We start from the raw sequence: 21407 nt of genomic DNA on the forward strand, positions 1-21407 counted from the left end.
TGAGGTTGCCAGATAACTGCGTTTGGCTAGGAAAAAAAGTTGTGGTCTTTGGGGGCGACAGGGGTGTGGGTATTGGCATAAGTTCTTACACAGTAGTTCCCCCTTATCCCTGTCACTTTTTGTTCTTTCAGCTACCCATGGTCAACCTCAGTCTAGATGGTCCTCCTTCTGATGTTGTCAGAAGGCCAGAAATAGCCTGACAGTATGTCACAATGCCTGTGTCATTCATCTCACTTTATCTCATGTAGGCATTTTATCATTTTACGTTATCGTAGTACAAAATATATTGAATAAATTTTTTTTTTTAATTTTTAATGTTTTTATTTTTGAGAGAGAGACAGAGCGTGAGTGGGGAAGGGGCAGAGAGAAGGAGACACAGAATCAGAAGCAGGCTCTGTTCTGACAGCTCAGAGCCTGACGCAGGGCTGGAACTCACAAACTGTGAGATCATGACCTGAGCTGAAGTCGGACACTTAACCAACTGAGCCACCCAGGTGCCCCAGTACAAGATATATTGAGAGACCACATTCATATAATGTTTATTACAGCATATTGTTATAATTCTATTTTATTAGTAATTATTGTTAACTTCTTACTATGCTTAATTTATAAATTAAACTTGATCATAGGAATGTCTGTTTTGGAAAAAAACAGTATTTATAGGGTTTCATACTAACTGCAGTTTCACGTATCCACTGGGGGTCTTGGGACGTATCCCCTGTGGATAAGGGGGGGACAACTGTACTTGGTAAAATTTTAGAGGGAAATTCATTTTTTGGTTGACTAATATCAGCAGGAGTTCACATGTGCTTTTAAAAATCACTGTGTCTGCTGCTAAATTTTCTTTGCTTTTTTTCCTCCCTCTGTCAGGTTCTTCAGAACAGATATCCCAGCCTCTTGGCAGTAACTGATCACTTGCTTGACATTTACATCCAAATTACTGGAGAGAAACATCACTCTCAGAATGATAGTTCTGTTACATGTGAACAGGCACCTGAGGAAGTTTCAGAAGCCAGAAGAGAAAACAAAGGACTAAGCCTTGAGGGAAGAGAGTTGTCTCTAAGGTACTGGATTAAACCTTGAGTGTATACGTATATATATTTTTAAATTTTAGAGTGAGAGTAGGGGAGAGAGGCAGAGGGAGAGAGAGAGACTCCTAAGCAGGCTCCATGCTCAGTGTGGAGCCCAACATGGGGCTCGATCCCACAACCCTGGGATCATGACCTGTGCCAAAATCAAGAGTCAGACACCCCACTGACTGAGCCACCCAGACAACTCAAGTTGATATTCTATTTATTCATCTTTTAAGTAGGCTCCATGCCCAATGTGTGGCTTGAACCCTTGACCCCAAGGTCAGGAGTCCCATACTCCACTGACTGAGCCAGCCAGGTGCCTCCTGAGTTGATGTTTGATTGATTGATTGATTGATTGATTGATTGATTTTTAATGATTATTTATTTTTGAGAGAGAGAGTGCGCTCAAGAGCGCAAATTGGGGAGGGGCAAGCAGAGAGGGGGACATAGAATCTGAAGCAGGCTCCAGGCACCGAGCTGTCTGCCCAGATCCTGATGCAGGGCTCTAACTCACAAGCCATGAGATCATGACCTGAGCCAAAGTTGGATCCTAACCAACTGAGCCTCCCAGGCACCTCTTGAGTTGATACTGTAAAAATTCCTTCCCTTTAAAGTTCTTAGCAGCTAGCACTAAATGGTTATTAGGGGTCAGGTTTTGAAATTAGACCTGTGAACTGCTTCATGGTGTACAATCCTGTTTTCAGATCTTACAGTTAATCATTGAGAAGGCTCATTATAGGTAATGTTATTTTAGCTTTAAAAAGTAACTTTGGGGGCACCTGGCTGGCTCAGTTGGTAGAGCATGGGACTCTTAAACTCAGAGTCATGAGTTCAAGTCACATATTGGGCATGGCGCCTACTTAAAAAAAATTTTAAAAGAAAAAATAATAACTTTATTTAAAGAAAAATCTGTATTTATTTGGGGGGTGCAGAGAAAGGGAGAAGAATTCCAAGCAGGCCCTGCGCAATCAGCATGGAGCCTGATGCATGGCTTGATCTCACAAACTGAGTCACATGCTTAACTGACTGAACCACCCAGGCACCCCCAAAAAATAACTTTAGAAGGTTGGGACTAGTTACTGACATAATTCTTTCACTAGCTTTTTTTGTTGTTGTTACATTTGGGGTCATAAATAAGACTCGGATTTTGCTTATATGTATGGGGTTCTGGGCCTTTGCTTTCTTTTCTTGATGGTTGACTTGCCCTTTGAGAAGTGAGCATTAGGAATGGATAGTTCCCCTCAGTTTGCTCTGAGAATTTATTGGCCACCCCTCAACCTTGTTTGGCATGGATTGGGGTAAAATGAATGATAGATCACTTCCTGGTAGGGGTAGGGAGTGGGACCCCCTCACTTATTCTTTCCACTGCTCTGTTTATTTTCACAATGTCAGAGTTACAGTGAGACTTCATTGTCTGGTGTCTCCAGACTTAAGTGGATTGAATTTAACGCTGATGTCTTTGTTGTCTATGACCTATGGTCTTTTATTTCCTGGCTTTTTTTTTTTTTTTTAAAGGGATCTACTGAATTGGTGTAATAGGATCGTTCATAGCTTTGACAGTCTGTCTTCATCAGCATCTTTAAATATTTTTCAAGAGGTAAGAGAATCTTCAGAATCTTCCTGTTTGTTTTCTCTGTACTCTATAAGGCTATTGATTTTCATTTTTATTTTCTGTCTCTTGGCTGCTATCAGGATTTTTCTTTTGTGTTTATTATTCCTAGCTAGTTAAAACCAAACTAATGTCTTAAAACTGTGCATAATAAATGTTTGGTTTTGAAACAGGTTACTACTAATAACAAATAAGTATAGTTTGGATAGAGTAAAACAGACACTGAAATTAAAGATAAATAAAAACAAAATCTCCCAGGTGATAAGAGTGTTGTAAAATGTAGCGTTTCTAAAATGTTTAGTATTTAAGGGTCCCTGGCTGGCCCAGTATAGCATCTTGATCTTGGGGTAGTGGTTTTGAGCCTCACATTGGGTGTGGTGCCTACTGAAAAAAATGTTCAATATTTATTCCTAGATATAATTTCATAGTCTGTCTGATAGAGTTTTATTTGTCTGATCCCTCCACTAGTCTCTGTAGGACCTTTTAACTTTGTTCAGAAAAATTTATGTGGGGGTTGCAAAGTATAGCCTGGTATGCTGGGCTTGGGGAAAAAACGTGTTATGTGGGAGTGAAACCCTATTGAATTACAACTCTGCCATATTTTAGAGTTAGAGATTTGTTCCTGCCTGTTTAGGAATAAAAGTGATACTGCCTGAAGATCTGTGGGCTCTTAAAGCACTGACCACTTTTGATTAGAGTTTAGTCCCTGCAGCTGTTTCCAATTTTCCACTTTCTCTCCAGCTGCTTTTGGGGAGGGGTGCTTTTCCCATATTCTCCCCTCCTCAGTCTCCGTCCTCACTCCGCTCGCAAAAGCACCTCCCTTCCTGCACCTTCTCGCTCCCCAGGTTCACTTCTCCGTGCCGCATACCTGCTGAATTCTGTGGTTCAGGTTGTGCAGATTGTTGTGTTAATCCTCCAGTCAGTTTTCTAGGTGTGTAGGAGGGTTTAGTGTTGGTCTGGCTGTATTTCATGGACGCGAGACACACAAAAAACTTCCATGCTGTTCACCATCTTGGCTCCTCTAACCACTTTTGATTATAAAGTGTTCTGGTTTCTGTTAGCTAGGATTGAGGAGAGTTTACAGTGTCTTGTTGTGTTTGGCAGTTAGCTTGAGTAGAAAGAAACCACATATGGAGTTCACACTTATGGGGAGCCGAACCTGAAATGCTGTGTGTCAGTCCTTGCTTGAATTTCGATCTTCTCTCCCATGAACTTGCCTTCTCATTCCCCTAAATTTCTCATTTTTCTAAGAAAAACTTTGTTTTTTATTTAAAAAAATTTTTTTTAACATTTATTTATTATTGAGAAACAGACAGAGCATGAGCGGGGGAGGGGCAGAGAGAGAGGGAGACACAGAATCCGAAGCAGGCCGCAGGCTCTGAGCTGTCAGCACAGAGCCCGATGCAGGGCTTGAACCCACGAACCACAAGATCATGACCTGAGCCGAAGTTGGACGCTTAACCAACTGAGCCACCCAGGCACCCCTGTTTTATATTTTTAAAATAAAACTGTGGCATTAATAGGATTCCTATTATCTTTAGTCTCTGTTTTAGAATGTCATTCTGTGTGTTTGCATAGAACCACTTTATTGAGATATAATTCACATACCATAAAATCCACTCTTTTATTAAAGTTTGCAACTCAGCGTTTTTTACTGTATTCACAAAATTATGGAACCATCACCACTATCTAATTATAGAACTCTCTCTAATTGCATCACCCCAAAGGAAAACCATGTACCCATTAGCCATTATCCTCATTTTCCCCTCTCTATATCCCCTGGCAACCACTGATCTACCTTTTGTCTATAGATTAGCTAAATTTGGACATTTCATATAAATGGAATCATACAATACATGACTCTTTGTATCTGGCTTCTTTGACTCCACTTATTTTCTCGGTTAATCCATGTTGTAGCATGAGTTAATACTTCATTCTTTTTTTTTGGCTGAATAACATTTTATTGTGTCAATATATCACATTTTGTTATCCATTTATTTGTTAATGGATATGTGGGTTATCTTTACCTTTTGGCTACCTGAATAATGCTGCCCTGAACATTTGTATACAAGTATTTTATTAATATAGAAACAGTATATATGTATTGTTGAAAATGGGAAAATGTAGGAAAGCAAAGTGATAAAAATATTCTTTCATTCAGAGGTACTCCAGCACTTTTAACACCTTGGTGTATCTCCTTCCAGATATTTTTCCTCTTTTTTAAGATTTTATTTTTAAGTAATTTCTATGTCTAATGTGGGGCTCAAACTCACAACCCGGATATCAAGAGTCACATGCATTACTGACTGAGCCAGCTAGGCGCTCCCAGACTTTTTTCTGTGCATATAAGCTTAAGAATGCTTTTACTATCAGGGTTCCCCTCTTTACAGATACTATCTTGTTTTTTTTTTTAATTTTATTTTTAATGTTTATTTGTTTTTGAGAGAGACCATGAGTGGGGAGGGGCAGAGAGAGAGGGAGACACAGAATCCGAAGCAGGCTCCAGGCTCTGAGCTGTCAGCACAGACCCCAGCATGGGGCTTGAAGCCACAACTGTGAGATCATGACCTGAACTGAAGTTGGATACTTAATTGACTGAGCCACCCAGGCGCCCCTAGAGATATTATCTTGTTGAAGAGATCAGGCCTGTTTTGCAGAACGTTCCACCTTTTGGCTTTATCCTGTTGCTTCTTCATTGCTCTGACACCAGCTGGTGTTCCGTAATTCAATCCAGTTCTGATACTATCTCGAGTTAGTGTAGACCCTACAGGTCAAGGGTGCAGTCCTCTAGAAGACTGCCCCCATTTTAGACTCAGGCTGCAAGTCTTGGTGGCTACTCTCACTTGTGACCTACCAACTATAAATTCAGGGGTTCCCACGACGTGTCATGATCAGTAACCCACAGAACTCATTGAAAGCACTATACTTACAGTATACGTAATAGTTTTATTATAAAAGGTATAACTTAAAGACAGTCAGATGGAGGAGACAAAAAGGGTGAAGTTTCAAGGATCCTGATTATACAGTAGCTTCTGTTCCTTTGGAGTCAGGGTGTGCTACCTTCCTGGTTCATTAGTATGTCCACCAACAAGGAGGTTCTCTGAACTTTGGATGTCCAGTGTTGTTGTTGTTGTTGTTTTAATATTATTTATATTCAGAGAGATAGACCGTGAGTGGGGGAGGGACAGAGAGAATCCCAAGCAGGCTCCCTGCTGTCAGCTCAGAGCCCTATGCGGGGCTCTATCTCATGAAATATGAGATCAGGACCTGAGCGGAAATCAAGACTTGGAAGCTTAACCAACTGAGCCACCCATGGCTTTTATTGGGGTCTTCTGTCATTGTCCATATGATGGAGCTCAATCTCTAGCCCCTCCTCCCACTCCAGAGGGTAGAACTTTCAGCTCCACCCCTCCAGTAAGTGCTGGGTCTTTCTGGCCAGACTAGCCCCTCCCTCAAACTGCCTAAGGGTCCATCAGAAGTCACCTTGTTTATTAGCATAATAAACTCAAATATGATCCAAAGGGGCCCTAGTAAATAACAAAAGACACTTCTTACTCTTGGTAATTCCAAGGGTTTTTGAAGCTCTGTGCCAAATACTAGGGACAAGGACTGGATAAGTTCCCTCTCTTTAAAAAAAAATTTTTTTAACATTTATTTATTATTGAGAGGCAGAGAGAGACAGAGCATGAGCATGGGAGGGGCAGAGAAGGGGGAGACAGAATCTGAAGCAGGCTGCAGGCTCTGAGCTGTCAGCAGAGCCTGATGCATGGGTCAAACCCACAAACCGCGAGATCATGACCTGAGCCGAAGTCGGATGCTCAACCAACTGAACCACCCAAGCGCCCCAAATTTTATTGATATTTTAACATTTGGTTGGTGGTGGCAGAACCAAATGTATTCTTTGTTTGCCACACTCGTGGTATCCTTTCCGTTGTCATTTTATCCCTTATCTTTCCTGTAAATGGAAATTTAACAAATGCGCAATGTATTCAAATTCAGACTTTTTAAAAAAAAATTTTTGTTAATGTTTATTTATTTTTGAGACAGAGGGAGACAGTGAGAGTGGGGGAGGGGCAGAGAGAGAAGGAGACACAGAATCTGAAACAGGCTTCAGGCTCTGAGCTGTCAGCACAGAGCCCGATGTGGGGCTTGAACCCATGAACTGTGAGATCATGACCTGAACCAAAGTCGGACGTTCAACCGACTGAGCCACCCAGGCGCCCCTCAAATTCAGACTTTTTTTGGGTAGACTCTTTTTTTGGTGGTGATATGTACTTTATATTTCATTACATCAGGAGACACATATCTGGTTGGCCTATCAGAAGTTGCTGAGATTGAGTACTGGATTAGGGTAATGACAATGTGATTTTTTTATTGTGCACCAAGAATTTACCTTTACAGCTAGAAATTAATCTTTTGGTGTTACTTCCACTGTAGAGTCAGATTTGTAAAATGAGACTTTTAAAATTTTTTCCCAATTAACCAGTATTTTGATAGTAAGGGCTTCACATTTGTTTGTGTCTTGTCTCTCTTATGATAAGGTCCTTGATGCTAGAGCTGGTACTTTATTTCTACTCTCCTTACTCTTACAGAAATGTTCCTGCTGGGTTTTATGTTCTTTTTGTGGCCAGGATAGTGGCACTCTGTTATTAATACAGTATTTTAAAAAGTCAGTCGGCATTGACCTTGGTTATTTTAATAGGCTCTGGACTGTTTCACAGCAATGCTTTCTAAGCATACAAGCAAACTGAAAATGGCAGAAGTCATTGGAAGCAAATTGAACATTTCCAAGAAAAAGGTACGTAGTACTATTTTTGCTTCTCTGTTGAAAGGAAGCTGGGTTATTTAGTTTATTTGCTAGTCTCTGGTCCTTACCTATAACAGCTCCTTTGCAATAACTACCTCCTCTGAAAGTTGGTAGTTTCATTGCTCCCTTTCATGGACATAAAGCTCTCACTATCTTCTAAATAAGTAATTCTCCATGTGTTCTACATTCTTCTTTTTTTTTTTAATATTTTTTTTATTACGTTTCTTTATTTTTGAGAGGCAGAGAAAGACAGAGCACAAGTAGGGGAGGGGCAGAGAGAGGGAGACACAGAATCTGAAGCAGGCTCCAGGCTCTGAGGTGTCCGCACAGAGCCCGATGCGGGGCTCGAACTCATGAATGGTGAGATCATGACCCGAGCCAAAGTCGGACGCTCAACCGACTGAGCCACCCAGGTGCCCGTCATATGTTCTACATTTTTAAAGTGAGCTGCATTGTGCCTTATATCACATGCATGCTTTATTTTCTCTAGTGTTTTAATGAGCGTGTTCTGTAGATTGTGGACTCAGGACTGGAATTGTTTTACTAACACCTTTGTCTATAGTTTTATGCACAATTAGATTTTTTCCACCTTTTCATTATTAACATCAGAAAAGTTGAAAAGAATAGTACAAAGAATAGTACTTAGGTTCATTGATGACATTTTTAATATTTTGCCATTCTTGCTTTATTTCAAAAATTGTATTTTTGGAGGAGAGAGCTTTTTAGCAGTGGTGATGGTAGCTAGAGAACTGTCTGAGGCCTGTCTTGTGGTAGGTGGCTGGCATTCTCAAATGAATGATGACTCAAAAAAGCTTTATGTCAGGAACTGCTCCTTAGCATTCTGAACCTGTTGGGATGGTTTTGGCTGCAGGTGACAGAACACCTACTGAAAAGGGCTTACATAATAAAAGAAATGAAGTGCCTCAGTTGGCTTAGATTGATCATTATCCCTTTTGGTTGAAGAGAGATTTACTTTCCCTGAATACTTTGCTGCCCCTTCCATTCCTGACCCAAATCTAAACAAAATCTGGGTTCTTAGAGTTAGCAACAAGGATAAGAAAGAATGGCTCTTGGGTAGAGACCCTGGAGCCTCTCTGACAGCTTTTCTGTGTTTTGGCTGTGGTCAGATGTACTATGGTTTATTCAAGTCATTGTTTCCTGCATTATGTTAGAATCTAAAGCAGAGGAAAGTATAACTGAAGAAAAATCACTCTGATTTTTTTCATAAATTATAGGAGTAGAACTTTCTGTTCATTCACTATTGGAATATGTTAATGTGTTCACTTTAGAGATAGGCAGATATGGGCTTATTTGAATGAATAAAAACTACCATTACAGGGAAACATTCATGATCAATGTTTTCAAATAAAACCGCAGAAATTTAGAAAATTTTTAAAAAGACATAATTAAAGTTAACTCACCTGTCTTGGAAGTAGAAAATGCTTGTTAGTAAAGGGCTAATTAGAGGGGCACAGTATCCCACATGCATGAGGAAATGTTTGAAGCGTGTACAGAATTTTTTTAAAAGATCATACAGAAGTTTACTCTTTCCCCTCCCACAGGCTGAATTTTTCTGTCAACTTTATAAACCAGAAATTGTGATCAATGAGTTAGATGTGCAAGTGGGTCGAGTGCGGCTTCTTCGGAAACAAAGTGAGGCTGTCCACATACAGAGGTAAATAGGCTCTCAACTAGTCTGAGACTGTGGGACGTTAGGACCATGATAGGAGGGTTAATCTAGCCTCCTGTCTCCAAGCAAAACGTGTGTGAATGGTGATCTCTCCCCTGTGCTGGATGGTAAGAAGCAGTACTTTCCCAAAGTATATTCTGTGAAATTAGATGTTAATAGGTGAAGGAGGTGAGGAGGGTTGTTAGGGATTTGGGACTATCAAAGATGTGTCTTTGATTTTATTCATTGTAGTGTATTTAGCAGAGTAAGCTTCCCTTGGAAGTTAGGCTAGATCCTAACGTTAGTCTGTAAATTCCTTGAATGCTGGAATGATTCTGAGATCTAGTTACCATTCATTAAATACTTACTATACTCCTAACATTGTGCTGAGTGCTTTGCATATGTTCTCTTGTGTAGTGGTGGAAATAATTTTATGAATTAATAATTAGTGTCTTACAGCTGCCATAACAAATTACCATAACTTGGTGGCCTAAAACAACAGACATTTATTCTCTCACAGTACTGAGGCTTGAAGTCTGAAATCAAGATGTTGGCAGGACCATACTTCCCCTGAAGGCTTTTGCCTCTTCCTGGCTTCTAATGGCTACCAGCAGTCTTTGGTGTTCCTTGCCCCAGTAGCTGCATCCTTCCCATCTCTGTCTCCATTGTCAGATCATCTTCTTTCTTGTGTGTGTTTGTGTTTCTAATTCTCTCTTTTTGTAAGGATACTAGTCAATGGATTTAAGGCTCACCCTTAAAGCCAGTATGATAGGATTTTAACTTTGTTATAGCTGCAAAGACCCTCTTTTCCAAATAAGGTCACATTCACACCTTCTGGGTGGACATGAATTTTGGGGGAAGGCTATTCAACCCACTACAAATAGTTACTCTTACCTAAATTTTATAGGTGAGGAGATGAGGGCTAAGAGAGGCTAAGTAATTTGCCGAAGATGACATAGCTAGTGCAGATAATGTCTTACCTTACGGGTGTTTTGATTCTCCAGAGTCTAGTAAAGTACTAGGTGTATAAATACTCAATGTTTGTAGAATGAATGAACAAATTCTGCGATTCCTAGGTTGTAAGGATGTCTGTTTTATAGCATCAAGACAGCTATTGTCAGTTCTCTACTCATTTTTGTGGAGTCCGGAAAATCTGGTTCCTACACTGAAAGAAACTTGTAGTCTGTTTCTCTAACTGCTTATTTGTTTTCCCCTTCCCAGGGAGAAGTTCACGTTTGCTCCCACAAGGCCATCCTGCATTCTTGTCGAACAGCTTGCAGTGTGTGTTAGCAAAGGGGAACCGGTATTACTGGTGGGAGAGACTGGGACTGGCAAAACCTCTACTGTCCAGTACTTGGCTCACATTACAGGTAACTTAGAGGAGAAACATTCTGCCCCCACACAATAAACATTTCACACTGTCTGCCTTTTTTTTTTCTTAAATAAAATGTCCAAAAAATACTGGAGTTTAAAAAGTGCCACCTCACCACTGCCTGGAAGTAACCACTGGAAATTTTTTCCTTGGAAGTAATGTAATTTTTTTCCCCTGGAAATAACTACTGTTACAGCCTAGCATTATCTTTTTCAGTTTATTTGTTTATCTGTTTTTAAGCTTATTTATTTACCTGGAAATAGAAAGCAAGAGCTGGGGTTGGGCAGAGAGAGAGCTAGAGAGAGAATCCCAAACAGGCTCCATGCTGTCAGTGCCTAGCCCAATGTGGGGCTTGATTCCACAACCATGAGATCATGATCTGAGCCAAAACCAAGAGTTGGACACTCAACTGACTAAGTCACTCAGGTGCCCCAACTGTTTCCAGTTCTCACCTATGGTCTGCAAATATATAAACGTTTAAGTTTGGATTTGTGTTGAAACAAATGGGATCACATTCTTATATATTGCATTTAGTTAATAAGCAAATTGGATATCTTTAAAAACAGAACTGCTTTACTCCTAATGGTTAAATAATATTACGTATTGGATGTTTATTTAATTCTAATTTCTAGACATTTACTTATTGAAGGATTTTTTTGTTGTTTTCAGTTATCTGATTGTAGAGCAATAATACACAGTGAATCTTCTTGTATATCTCTCTGGGTTAGGTGAAAATTTTGAATGGTTAAAATTCCTGAAATTAAAATAAGAGGAGCAGAGGAAATGTCCCTATGTCCACACATCTTTAAGGATCACACTGGATATAATCAGTCTTGAAATTTGAATTCAGAGTGACCCTTTTGCCCTTTCTTTTTAAAAGGCCACCATTTGAGGGTTGTCAATATGAATCAACAAAGTGACACTGCAGACTTGCTTGGAGGGTAAGTTTGTTTTAAAATTATTTTCTGGTTATTTTGAGTTCACTGCTTGAGGGAGCAAATAGTGTTTTCTTATAAAGCTCAAAATTAGCCTTAGAAAAAGGTTCAAAGACTTGCACTCCTACCCCCACCACAGTAGGTTATTTATTGGACTTTACTGAGGACCTGTTGGATATATAGATGTTTCTCTCAATTTTAAAGAATGCTTGAGATTCTTGCTCTCAAAGATCATGCTGGAATGGAGAGGGACAAAAAAACCAAGCATGCAATTAATATTTGTGTGTACTGACATTTATCTGAAGTGTACGTTCTAGAGTCGCACTGCCTTGGAGCTAGATTCTCTCCTGCAGTTCAATTATCTTTGAAACATTAAGTAGCTCTCTACTTGGTTAAATGTTGCTCATGGGATTCCACTGTGGTCATTAAAAGGCCCTTCTTCCCTGTTGGTGTTTTTGAATATGTTAGATTCGTGATCAGTTTTAGTTTGTGCCGAAGGCTGTAAAACTGATGGATGTTTTTGGCATACCTTAAGTTGAGTGATATTGGGATCTGTCCCATTAACTCTAAACAATTGCCTAAAAAAAAACCTTAAAGGCATAAAGTAGAATTTATTACCCTTTTTGCTCTTTATGGCATCTGCCAGAAAGCTTTTCATTTATCTCTTTTTTTGAGGGTCACATTACAGCAGTTTTTATTTTTACTCTTTCTTTGTCTTATAGCCCTCCCTGCTGTGGCGGGAGTGCTACTTTGGATTCCTGCTTCCTCCTTCTACTTATATTCTCTTCCATACATATCACTAGTTATGTACTTAATTAACACTTTTAAATATATATTCTGTCTTAAGATCCATTAGCTGAGATTTATCTTTCTTTAATTCTACTTTCATTTTTTTATTTTTTCCCCAGTGATCTTTCTACCTTGTTTTTAGTTTACTTCTGTTAGCTCATTGACACTTAATCTCCTCTTTCCTTCATTGAGGTACTTGGCAATGTTTTTTTAGTGATATAATTTGTTTCTTAACTCGGTATATCTATACTACCGTGTGTTTCTTTCTATTTTGTATCTATATATGTCTTCAGGAATGTTCTGCTATTACATACTCCTAACACAAAAGGCTAGTCTTACAATAACTGAACATGGACTAGGTCTATTTCTTCTAAGAATTTATAGTGTTATGTCACGTCACCCATTATAAGTAGTTTTTTTTTTTTTAATTTTTTTAAAAAAATTATTTTATTTTATTATTATTTTTTTTAATTTACATCCAAATTAGTTAGCATATAGTGCAACAATGATTTCAGGAGTAGATTCCTTAATGCCCCTTACCCAATTAGCCCATCCCCCCCTCCCACAACCCCTCCAGTAACCCTCTGTTCTCCATATTTAAGAGTCTTTTATGTTTTGTCCCCCTCCATTTTTATATTATTTTTGCTTCCCTTTCCTTATGTTCATCTGTTTTGTATTTTAAAGTCCTCATATGATATTTCTCTTTCTCTGACAAATTTCCTTAGCATAATACCTCTAGTTCCATCTACGTAGTTGCAAATGGCAAGATTTCATTCTTTTTGACTGCCGAGTAATACTCCATTGTGTGTGTGTGTGCGCGCGCGCACACACACCACATCTTCTTTATTTATTCATCCATCGATGAACATTTGGGTTCTTTCCATACTTGGCTATTGTTGATGGTGCTGCTATAAACATTGGGGTGCATGGGCCCCTTCGAAAGAGCACACTTGTATCCCTTAGACAAATACCTAGTAGTGCAATTGTTGGGTCGTAGGGTAGTTCTATTTCTAATTTTTTGAGGAACCTCTACACTTTTCCAGAGTGGCTGTACCAGTTTGCATTCCCACCAACAGTGCAAAAGAGATCCTTTCTCGGCATCCCCGCCAACATCTGTTGTTGCCTGAGTTGTTAAATGTTAGCCATTCTTACAGGTGTAAGGTGGTATCTCGTTGTGGTTTTGATTTGTATTTCCCTGATGATGAGTGATGTTGAGCATTTTTTCATGTGTCAGTTGGCCATCTGGAAGTCTTCTTTGGAGAAGTGTCTATTCATGTCTTTTGCCCATTTTTTCACTGGATTATTTGTTTTTTGGGTGTTGAGTTTGATTAAGTTCTTTATAGATTTTGGATACTAACCCTTTATCTGATAATGTCATTTGTAAATATCTTCTCCCATTCCATCAGTTACCTTTTTTTTAAAAAATTTTTTTTTTAACGTTTATTTATTTTTGAGACAGAGACAGAGCATGAATGGGGGAGGGTCAGAGAGAGAGGGAGACACAGAATCTGAAGCAGGCTCCAGGCTCTGAGCTGTCAGCACAGAGCCCGACGCGGGGCTCGAACTCACGGACTGTGAGATCATGACCTGAGCCAAAGTCAGCCACTCAACCGACTGAGCCACCCAGGCACCCCATGCCTTTTTTTTTTTTTTATTTTTTTAAACATGTATTTATTTTTTGAGAGACAGAGTATGAGCAGTAGAGAGGGGCAGAGAGAGAGGGAGTCATGGATTCAGAAGCAAGCTCCAGGCTCTGAGCTGTCAGCACAGAGCCCAACGCGAGGCTCGAACTCAAGAACCGCGAGATCATGACCTGAGCTGAAGTCACATGTTCAACCGACTCAGCCATCCAGGCACCCCCATCAGTTGCCTTTTAGTTTTGCTGATTGTTTCCTCCTCTGTGCAGAAGCTTTTTATTTTGATAAGGTCCCAATAGTTCATTTTTGCTTTTGTTTCCCTTGCCTCTGGAGACATGTTGAGTAAGAAGTTGCTGCAGCCAAGGTCAAAGAGGTTTTTGTCTGCTTTCTCCTGGAGGATTTTGATGGTTTCCTGTCTTACATTGAGGTCTTTCATCCATTTTGAGTTTATTTTTGTATATGGTGTAAGAAAGTGGTCCGGGTTGATTCTTCTGCATGTCACTGTCCAGTTTTCCCAGCACAACTTGCTGAAGAGACTGTCTTTATTTCATCGGATATTCTTTCCTGCTTTGTCAAAGATTAGTTGGCCATACATTTGTGGGTCCATTTCTGGGTTCTCTATTCTTTTCCATTGATCTGAGCGTCTGTTTTTGTGCCAGTACCATACTGTCTTGATGATTACAGCTTTGTAATATAGCTCAAAGCCCATGGTTTGCCCATTTTCAAATGAATTCTTACATGTAGTCTCAGTGTATGTTCTCCCAGGTGTCAGGCTGGTTCCCATTGAGTATTTGTGTTACAATTCATTTTTTTCTTTTCTGAAGTGTATATATGTTGACTCATTTTTTTCATCACTTGAAATATATTGACTTAACTGTTTCAGCCACTGTGCTCCACTTTAAGTTAATTCTTATATGCACTCATGTTCCAGGCTCTGTTTGGAGTCTTTTATCTGTGTTAACTCACGTGGCCTTTTTAACAACCATGAGGCACAGACTCTTACCCCATTTTACACAACAGAGAACTGAGACACATAGGGATTAAGTACCTAGTACAAGGTAGTGGCTGGTTCATGTTTGAACCCAGGCAGTCTGTACTGAACCCAGGCAGCTGCCTCAGTTAGCTTTGGATTCCATTTGTACTATCATCTTTAAGACTAGCAACTTTATATTTAAATAACATGTGTGTTTTGTTTAATTTCTCACTATTCCTAGTGTTCATCATCTTTTGCTTTAGTCCATTGTATAGGTCTCTCATGTTTGCTTCTACTCTTAACTTCCCTACAGTCTCTTCCATTTAGTAGTTAACAGTCCTTTTAAGGTATAATCAGATTGCATTACTCTCTGTCTCAAATCCTTACACTGACTTCTCAGGCCATTTAGAGTATACTCCAAAGGCTTTTTTGGGCCTATAAGACCCTTCATAATCTAGCACTGGTACTTCTCTGACATAATTTTCTCCCTTCGGCTCTGCTGTTGAGCTCCAGCCACACACTTTCTGTGTTGCACCTGGTTGCTTGCTGTTCTCTGTGTGGCATCCCTTGTGGTCCACAGATGTTTGGCTTAACTCCTTTCCTTGCTTGATTTGGGTTGCCTTGAAACGCTCATCTTTAACAAAGCCTTTCTATCATATTTAAATTACCAGTGCCTTCTCCACCCAGTCTCATTTATCTATAATCATAGCACTTAACTACTATTTAATATTTTATAGTAGATGTCTTTTTCTATTCTTTTGTTAGATTGTAGGTGGGGGAGGACCTTGTGGGTCTTGTTTACTCAGTGCCTAACACCTAACAGGTACTCAGTAAATTTTTGTTGAATAAATTGAATAAATGTCTTTACTAATGTGTTAGTGCTTACTGGTAAGTGTACATGAGTTTGAAGTTCTCATACTTTTTCTCTCTGGAATCAGACTCTTTGATGGATGCTCAGTATCTGGGCATTGGTTTTGCTTATCTCATGGTTTCTCTCTCACAGTCCAATGAGTAAATAGTGTCCATGAGTTTTCTAATTGTGCTTAATTGTTGCGAAACATACTTGTTTTTGTTTTAGTTCTCAAATTATTTTTTGTGGAAATAAAAGTTATGTCATTGTATTTGAATTATAGTATTTAGTATCTTAGGGTATAGAAAATTGTATACCTGAGGTTTTCCAGGAACAATTAGTTGCTGCTTGAGCAACTTCTAGCTACAGCAGTGGTTCTTGACTGTTTATTATCACCTGTCACCTCCAGATATTACAATTAATATGAACTAATTTCCTAGCTCCCCAACAGAGAAGTGCTAAAGAATAAGAGAGAATCTAAATACTAAGAAATAAAATGTTGAGCTTTGGAGGGCCACAGACCATTGCAACATCTAAGGTTTTGTTGCTGTCCTCTCTCCCCTAGTTTTTCTCTTTGAGAGCAATTCTCTCCCCCATCAATTGAGAAGGCATGAGCTGTGTTCACTTTTCTTAAGCTAACCAGTTTCAGATGTTGTATTTTCTTCTAAGATATTCTGAAAACTTTTGGTCAATCTTGATAAAATATGGTTTATCATTGAGTCTTCTACGTGATGTTTATTTAAACATGTTAGTAAAATAAGTGACATGCCTTTCACTCCCCAACTAGGAATTTCGAATTCTTTTCATAATACTGTTTTTACCTTCAGTGTAGACTCTTCAAACATTTAGAATGAAGAAAATCGATTATAATTTAAAACTTTAACATAGATTGTTAATATAGAGAGAGTGAGTCTGAGCAGAGGGAGAGGGAGAGAGAATCCCAAGTAGTCTCTACGCTTGGTGCAGAGTCCCATGTGGGGCTCAGTCCCATGACCCTGGGATTAGGACCTGAGCCAAAATCAAGACTTGGATGCTCAACTAACTGAGCCACCCAGGCACCCCTAAAGCTTTAACATAGATCTTTAAAGTATTTTGATATTATTTCTGATTTTGAGTAAATGAAATCTTAGACCTATTCCTATTTTCTAACACATGATTTCTAATCTCTAGTAGCTTCAGAAGTTTGGGAATTATATTTACCTTTTGTTTCAGTTACAAACCGGTGGACCATAAACTTATTTGGCTGCCCTTACGGGAGGCATTTGAAGAACTCTTTACCCAGACGTTTTCCAAGAAGCAAAACTTTACATTCTTAGGACACATTCAGACCTGTTACAGGCAGAAACGGTGGCATGATCTCCTCAGACTAATGCAGCATGTACACAAGTCGGCCGTCAACAAGGATGGAAAAGAAAGTGAAACTGGTAAGAACAGGACCCATACTGCTAGTGGGAGGCCATGAGGCTTTGGCTTAATTAATAGAATTGAAACCGGTGACCAAAGGGTTAGTGGAACTAATAAGCACAGCTACAGACTAATAAACCAGGCTGCAGTGTTTTCCTTTAAATATCCGTGCCTCTTCTCCTTCCGGGAGACAGATTTGAGGCTTGCTCTCCCGTCTCCTTGTCTCACTGCCTCTTTTTTTTGTTTGGTTTTTAAGATTTTATTTTTAAGTAATCTCTACACCCAAAGTGGGGCTCAAACCTACAACCCTGAGATCAAGAGTTTTGTGCTGTATGACTGCCAGCCAGGCACCCCTTGGCTGCCTCTCAAGTAAACCCTTTCCTTGCTACATAATCGACATCTTAAATGGCTTTGCTGTGTGTTGGGCACATGAACTGGAGTTTAGTTACAAATTTGGTGAGCCAGCAGGAGCTTTTTGCCAGTGGTTCATGAGCCCCCAGCCGACAACAACAATCTGGGGGAAAGTCTAAGCAGCTGCCTAGGCTCTTTTTCCTAAGGATGACACTCCCTGCCCTGACTGGGTGCTGCCATCCCTCAGTGTTTAATTTAGCTCTCGTGGGCAGGGAATGGTTTTTGGTTTGGGCAGATGTGTCTTGGTGAGGTCATTTCTTCCTTCCATTTGGTTTGGCTCTCTTAGCATCCTTCTCTTGCTTAATTAGAAAAGGTTGACTAGGAAGCCATTTGGTTCAGTTGGTGAAGCCCTGACTTTTAGGGGAGGAACCAGTGCTCACAGAGGTACTCTGGGTTTCATTCATTTGGTTTGTTGTTGCTTCTTTGGGGATCTTTGGGTAAAATCAGCTGCATTGTAATTGGAAAATGGGAAATGACAGTTTGATTCCTGAATGCAGCCTTTTGGGTTATATTCTTTAAAACTGAGCAGTGCTTAGTTATGAACCCATGAAAGAAAAAAGATGATCTTTTTTGCGACACTGCTTGGTCATAATATTCATTAGACTCCAGGTAATGATGACCAATTAATGAATCCATGCGTTATAATACCATTTGCAGTTGGATTTGTTCTGTAAGATTTTGTTTGCATCTTTTTTGTATATTCATGTGTTCATGTATGTTGTAAATATGAGAAATTTTCTCCACCTTTGGATAGTATTGCTAAAATTAGTTTGTAAAGGAGTTATATATAAGTTGGTTTAAAGGCAAGTGCTTGTGGGGCACCTGGGTGGCTCAGTCGGTTGAACCTCTGACTTCGGGTCAGGTCATGATCTCACAGTTTGTGAGTTTGAGCCCCATGTCGGGCTCTGTGCTGACAGCCTGGAGCCTGCTTCGGATTCTCTGTCTTCCTCTCTCTCTGCCCCTCCCCTGCTTGCATTCTCTCAAAAATAAATAAACATTAAAAAAAAAAAATTAAAAAAAAAAAGGCAAGTGCTTGTAAGCTTTAGACATTCTAAAGCTCAGAAACTAATGTAAGTTTTTCACATTTATGTGATCTGAAAAAATATTTGGTATTAAAGCTAATTTAAGGTTGTTGGTTTAAGGTTGTTTGTTTAATAGACGTGTCTTTAGAATTAACAGCATTACTTTTATTCTGCTTCGATTTACTTAAGTCAAATAAGTTGATACAAAAAAAAATTTTTTAAATATATGTTTTTTGGGAGAATGACTTTCTTCTAAAGTTTAGATTGGCAATCTAAACGTAACTATTAAGAAGAAAGAAACGGATATGAATAAATAAGATAAAAAAGTTTATAGGTTGGGGAGCCTGGGTGGTTCAATTGGTTAAGCACCTGACTTCAGCTCCAGTCATGATCTCTCGGTTTATGAGTTCAAGCCCGCCGTTGGGCTCTGTGCTGACAGCTCAGAGCCTGGAGCCTACCAGAGATTCTGTGTCTCCCTCTCTGTCTGCCTCTGTCTCTCTCTCAAAAATGAATAAACATTAAAAAAAAAGTTTATAGGTAAACTTTTAAGTAGCTTTCAAAATCTTTGGTCACCTATAAAGTTTTACAAAGTTAAATGATGGGTTAAATAAATTAAGTATCTATATAATTTCCAGGTAAGAAAACATTAATTACTAAACATAGTTTTATCTGCTTTTGGCTTCCTGTTACAGAGAAACTAAAGATATTTGGGTTTATTAGTAAACATGTTTTATGGTACACTGAAATAAGGCATACATTTCTAAAAATTCTTCAGTGTAGTCATAAGTTTACCAATATAAAAAATGCCAACACAACAAACAGTTTACAATTAGTTACTACTTAGTTTTTACTAGAAACTTAAGATTTTTAAGAGTTAAGAATTCTAATACATATAATTAGAATTACTGGAAATGATAAGGGAAACAATTCATATATGCAAGGAAAGTGAGACTGGGTATGTAAAGAGGAAAAATGTAGGTCAAAATATGAATGTAAAAAGGAAAGTTGTAGAAGGTTTGTGAGAAGGGAATCTTTGGAAAGGAATTTTTGTGCATGGTAGTCACTAAGATTAATGATATTAGTTGTTTTTTTGTTTTTGTTTTTTTATTTTTTAATTTTATTTTTTATATTTTAAAATTTACATCCAAATTAGTTAGCATCTAGTGCAACAATGATTTCAGGAGTAGATTCCTTAGTGCCCCTTACCCATTTAGCCTATCCTGCCTCCCACAACCCCTCCAGTAACCCTCAGTTTGTTTTCCATGTTTATGAGTCTCTTCTGTTTTGTCCCCCTCTCTGTTTTTATACCACTTTTGTTTCCCTTCCCTTATGTTCATCTGTTTTGTCTCTTAGAGTCTTCATATGAGTTGAAGTCATATGATTTTTGTCTTTCTTGGACTAATTTCACTTAGCATAATACCCTCCAGTTCCATCCACATAGTTGCAAATGGCAAGATTTCATTCTTTTTGATTGCTGAGTAATACTCCATTGTATATGTATACCACATCTTCTTTATCCATTCATCCACTGATGGACATTTGGGCTCTTTCCATACTTTGGCTATTGTTGATAGTGCTGCTATAAACACGGGGGTGCATGTGTCCCATTGAAACAGCACACCTGTATCCCGTGGATAAATGCCTAGCAGTGCAATTGCTGGGTCGTAGGGTAGTTCTATTTTTAGTTTTTTGAGGAACCTCCATACTGTTTTCCAGAGTAGCTGCACCAGCTTGCATTCCCATGTTTTTGTTTTTTTAAAGAGAGAGAGCGTGCACACAGGGGAGAAGGGGAGAGGGGCAGAGGGAGAGAGAGAAAATCCCAAGCAGGCTCCTCCCTTAGCATGGAGCCCGACACAGGGCTTGGTCCCATGTCCCTGGGATCATGAACTGAACCAAGAAAAAAATCAAGAGTTGGATGCTCAACCTACTGAGCCACCCAGGGGCCCCAAGATTATGGATATTAGTATATAAAGTTTATTAGGGAGTGGTCTGTACCTGGGTAACAGAAAGGGGTAAGAGAGCAAGATTAAGCAGAAATTGAGCAGTGACACACTATCAACAGAAGCCATAGCTGATTCTCTGAGGAGTTCCAAAAGTTGGATTTTCTTGAGAACCATCCTAAATTGGGGCTGGACTTCTATAATAGTCATTGGATGTGACCACCTGGGAAGAGGGCATGCCCTTGGCAAAGCAATTGTCTTCAGTCAAGGCAGTCCCTGATGGCATCTGAGAGTTGAGGACTGAGAGCCTTTCATTTCTTTTTTTTTTTTTTTTTTTTTTTTTTTTTTTTTTGAGAGAGAGCCAGAGCAAGAGCATGAGCACAAGTAGGGGGAGGGGGAGGGGGGGAGAGAGAGAGAGAGAGAAAGAAAGAGAATATGAATCTTAAGCAGGCTCCATACCCAGCACAGAATCCATCAAGGGGCTCAATCTCAAGATCATGACCTGAGCTGGATGGTCAGCCAACTGAGCCCCCCCAGGCGCCCCAAAAGCCCTTCATTTCTGATGGAGATTCTGGTTAGCACGTCACCGCACGTGCCACAAGAGATCAGATCTGTGCAGTGCCCTAGATGTCCTTGTCCCAATAACTATATATCAACATTGGAGATGACAGGGAGGAAAAAAGGAGGGACTGCATACATTTTTAAAGAATTCATCTTGTTGGAAGAGTACGTTTTAATACAGGAAGTATACTGGTATAAAACTGGAATTAGGTTTTTCTGTTAAAATGACAGTTTCCTTCGGTTATTGGCCTAATAAGAAATTGTAAACAAAGGTTTTTCTTTATCATTAATGTAACCTACTTAGAAAAACAAAGTTTCTATGTTTTGTCTCTGTTAGATCCTTGATTATTTAAGA

General features: G+C 39.3%; 1 protein-coding gene across 1 annotated transcript in view; it reads left to right on the forward strand.

Moving 5' to 3' along the window:
* MDN1 (midasin AAA ATPase 1) overlaps positions 1-21407 on the forward strand; it is a 171794-nt gene that overhangs the window by 28667 nt on the left and 121720 nt on the right. Inside the window, exons 10-16 of the mRNA XM_027057252.2 lie at positions 871-1064; positions 2589-2670; positions 7385-7480; positions 9052-9164; positions 10380-10528; positions 11411-11471; positions 16927-17138. Of these exons, the coding sequence (XP_026913053.2) occupies positions 871-1064; positions 2589-2670; positions 7385-7480; positions 9052-9164; positions 10380-10528; positions 11411-11471; positions 16927-17138 (907 nt within the window). The remainder of the gene's footprint in view (positions 1-870; positions 1065-2588; positions 2671-7384; positions 7481-9051; positions 9165-10379; positions 10529-11410; positions 11472-16926; positions 17139-21407) is intronic.

This window comes from Acinonyx jubatus, chromosome B2 (genome assembly GCF_027475565.1).
Source record: "Acinonyx jubatus isolate Ajub_Pintada_27869175 chromosome B2, VMU_Ajub_asm_v1.0, whole genome shotgun sequence".
Lineage (NCBI taxonomy): Eukaryota > Metazoa > Chordata > Mammalia > Carnivora > Felidae > Acinonyx > Acinonyx jubatus.